The sequence below is a fragment of the Cyrtonyx montezumae genome, unplaced genomic scaffold (genome assembly GCF_038088225.1).
Source record: "Cyrtonyx montezumae isolate F1298 unplaced genomic scaffold, pur_monq_1.0 scaffold_61, whole genome shotgun sequence".
Lineage (NCBI taxonomy): Eukaryota > Metazoa > Chordata > Aves > Galliformes > Odontophoridae > Cyrtonyx > Cyrtonyx montezumae.
The window spans coordinates 978040-981428 of NW_027072069.1; the positions used below are offsets into that span (position 1 = coordinate 978040).

Consider the following 3389-nt stretch of genomic DNA (forward strand, 5'->3'; position numbering starts at 1 on the left):
CACCCGGTGTCTGTCCATCCTGAGCCCACCTCTCTACCTTCTCCCATCTGTGCTGTGTCCCCACGTCCCCAAACCGGTGACCCCAGCTGCTCTTTGTCCTTCCATGCCCAGGGCCAAGGGGCCGCGTCCACTCGTGCGCTGCACCCCTCTAAGGAGGAGGAGGCCCCCGTACAAAGCAGCGCCCCATATTGAGGACAAGACCCCCCCCACCCCGGGGAGGTCCAGGACCCAGGGGGTGGTCACAGTGTCCCCCGTTCCCATCTCCCCGCCTGGGGCGCACACCCGGTCCGGCGGACCCCGCGCTGGGAGGGGGCACGGAGGGGATACCCTCGAGGAGAGGGCATCCAGGGGGCTGCCCCCAGAGGGTGGGGGGTGGGAGTGACGTCCCGGGGCGGGGCTCAGGGGGCGGGGCGGGGCGGGCAGGGGATCCCCCGGGCTCGGGTCCGCGGTGCGGCAGCGCGGAGCCCGGCGGGGGGGGCTGCGGGGCGCGGTGCTGCGGGCTCCGAGGGCTGCCCGGCCCGGCCCGGCCCGGCTCGGCCCGGCCATGACCATGAGCTCCGTCACCGAGAGCTTATTGGGCTCCGACCCATCCAAAACTTCTTTCCTGGAGCTCGGCCACCCCTCTCCTCCGCACTACCCGCTGCACGGCCTCCACCCCGCCGGCCACCCCCAGCACGACCCGTCGCCCTTCGCCTCCTACAGCCGGCCCGGTTCCTATCCTTACTCCGGCGGTCCCCCCCCGCCGCCCCACGGCGGCCCCTACCTGCCCTACCCGCCCCAGCATCCCCCGGCCGGGCTGGCCCACGGCGCCGGGCTGCAGGACGCAGGTAAGGCGGCCGCGGGGGATCCGGTCCCGGCTCCATCGCTGTTTCCGTCGCTGTCCCGTCCCGTCCCGCCCCGTCGAGGCACCGCGGCGCCGCCGCTCCCCGCCCCGCAGCCGTCGGAAGCGCTCCGGGACTGTCCGTGGGCAGCGCGGCCGGGCGGGGGTTCGGACATCTGTTGGGAGGGGGATCCCTAAAAGGGGGGGCAGGCACGGCGATGGGTGGGTGTGAGGCTGCGGGAAGCCCCCGGGGGGGTGCAGAGCCCCGGCCCCGCAGCTCCTGCCCTCGGTCCTGCTGCACGCATCCCAATTGTTGTCTGTTTTCCCCCAAAGCTGAAAGCTGAGCCCCACGCGCTCCATTCCCACACCCCCCGCACCCCCACAGGACTCACAGCAGAGGGGACCCCCGCACTCAGCTGAGCCCTTCCCCACGGACACGGGGCTGTGCACTCACTTCTGGTTCCCAGTGTCTCTCTGAGAGCAGGGACTGTGCTGTCACCATCATCTGCCCCCACCTTGCCCCGTGTCCCCAAAAGACCTTCGGATGCTCAGAGCCACCACCGGGGTAGGAGGTGATCTGGAGGTGGCACAGACCCCACAGCACGGGTCAGCCCAGGAGATTGGGGTCTCACTGCCCTCCATCACCTCACAGGGCCCCCCCACACACATCCCCCCCCCCCACACACACACACAGTGTGCGTGGCACGGGGTCCTGTCACCTTCCCACTGTGGGGATTGAACAGCAATGAATGAACGGCCCCGTTCCTCCACCTCATTCATTTTGCTTTATTTATGTCTTTATTTCTGAATGAAGCAGCAGAGCAGACACAGATCCCTTCACAGAGCACCTCCACGAGCAGAGCCCAGTGATGGGACACCCCCAGGGACAGCATAACCCCCAGCGACGGGGCAGGGCAGCCCCCAGGGCCACCACAGCCCCCATTAACCACAGCGCAGCCCCCAGCGACGGGACAGCACAGCCCTCAGGGACAGCACAGCCACAGCACTGAGGTTCCCCTCCTGCCCCCACTGACTCTCCTCTCCTTTTCCCCCCCCCCAAGAACCCAACAAACCCCCACCAGTGGCCAACGGTGAGCTGCGCCTCAACGGCAAGGGCAAGAAGCTGCGCAAACCCCGCACCATTTACTCCAGCCTGCAGCTGCAGGCCCTCAACCAGCGCTTCCAGCAGACCCAGTACCTGGCACTGCCCGAGCGCGCCGAGCTGGCCGCCCAGCTGGGGCTCACCCAGACCCAGGTAGGGCTGAGCCCCCCCCCTCCCCAAAACCCAGAGCGTCCCCACGGTGCGGGGGGGACGTGTGTGGCCCATTCGGGATCGGGGCGCGGTGGAGCGCAGCCGGCGCCGTTGGGGCCCCGCGGGTGGGATTTGGGGTGCCCCTACTCGCACCTCCCAGAGGCAGAGGGACTTTCCCAGCCCCGGAGCCTGGCTGCTGGCCCAGCCGTGCCCGGCGTTGGGCGGCCCCGCGCCGTGGGACGGGGTGAGTGGGTTTTTGAAGGCGATGGGGGAGAGACAGGCAGGCGGCAGCGGTGCAGCCCGGAGCCAGGGGCGAAGCGAGCTCATAAAGACGGGGAAGAGGAGGCAAGTGGGAACCTGCCGGCAGCGCGGGGGGGGGGGGGGGGGGGGCTGCAGGGAGGAATGAGTGGGGCCACCACCCCGAGCAGAGCACTGCGGGCCCCACCGCACCGCGCCCCAGCGATGCTCCGCTGCCCAGGTTGGGCTGCAGAGGGCACAGCTGGGGGGGACATATGGGGACACGTGGGGACGCACAGGGACGGAGGCTCTTTGAGTTGCTCTCTCTGTTTCCCTTTCTGTCTCCTCCTCCAGCTCCCTGTAGAGGATTCTCTAGGGTTGGGTCCATCCCGTGGACCCTCACGCGGGTGTACTCGTATGAGGATGAAAGGGCTGCAAAATAACGGCACCTGGGGGGGCCATCGTGGGACACTGCCCACCCGGTGCCACCCTCCCCGTGTCCCCTACTCACCCCCACTCTCCCCTGCAGGTCAAGATCTGGTTCCAGAACAAGCGCTCCAAGTACAAGAAGATCATGAAGCAAGGCACGAGCGTGCCCGACGGGGAGCACCTGCACACCTCCTCCTCGCTGTCCCCCTGCTCCCCCAGCATCCCCCCGCTCTGGGACATCCCTGTGCCGAGCAAAGGGCCCCCACTGCCCCCCAGCAACTACATCAGCAGCTTCGGAGCCTGGTACCAGCCGCACCCGCAGGACGCCGTGTCCCGTGGTCCCATGATGTGACACCACTGTGGCTGCAGCACCCAGAGGCTCTGGGAGGGCCAGTGAGGGGGGGGGGGACACCCGCCGAGCCCTGAGGAGCAGTGCCATGGGGGACCCCAGCCAATGGAGGATGAGGAAGAGGAGGAGGAAGGTGACCGCTGTCTGCAGGGACCCCCATTGAGGGCTGAAGTGAGATGTCTCCAGCATGGAGCCCCGCTGTGGATGGGACAGGACTTGGCCAAGCTGCAGCCCCAGCTCCATGGGCACAGAGGGGTTTGGAGGGGACCCCAGGCCCCCCAACCCCCCGGACTTGGCTGTAT

At 68.6% G+C, this 3389-nt stretch overlaps 1 protein-coding gene across 1 annotated transcript; it reads left to right on the forward strand.

Moving 5' to 3' along the window:
- The first annotated feature begins 423 nt into the window (after positions 1-423).
- DLX4 (distal-less homeobox 4) lies at positions 424-3389 on the forward strand. Its single transcript, XM_065749972.1, has 3 exons — positions 424-827; positions 1882-2075; positions 2839-3389. Exons 1-3 carry the CDS (start codon positions 545-547, stop codon positions 3088-3090), a joined length of 729 nt encoding a protein of 242 aa, XP_065606044.1. The 5' UTR covers positions 424-544; the 3' UTR covers positions 3091-3389.

Excerpts from the sequence above, each read along its gene's own strand:
- DLX4 (XM_065749972.1), top strand. The coding sequence starts at position 545 with ATGACCATGAGCTCCGTCACCGAGAGCTTATTGGGCTCCGACCCATCC. Across the intron at positions 828-1,881 it reads CGCCGGGCTGCAGGACGCAG|AACCCAACAAACCCCCACCA; the intron begins GTAAGGCGGCCG and ends CCCCCCCCCAAG. Across the intron at positions 2,076-2,838 it reads TGGGGCTCACCCAGACCCAG|GTCAAGATCTGGTTCCAGAA; the intron begins GTAGGGCTGAGC and ends TCTCCCCTGCAG.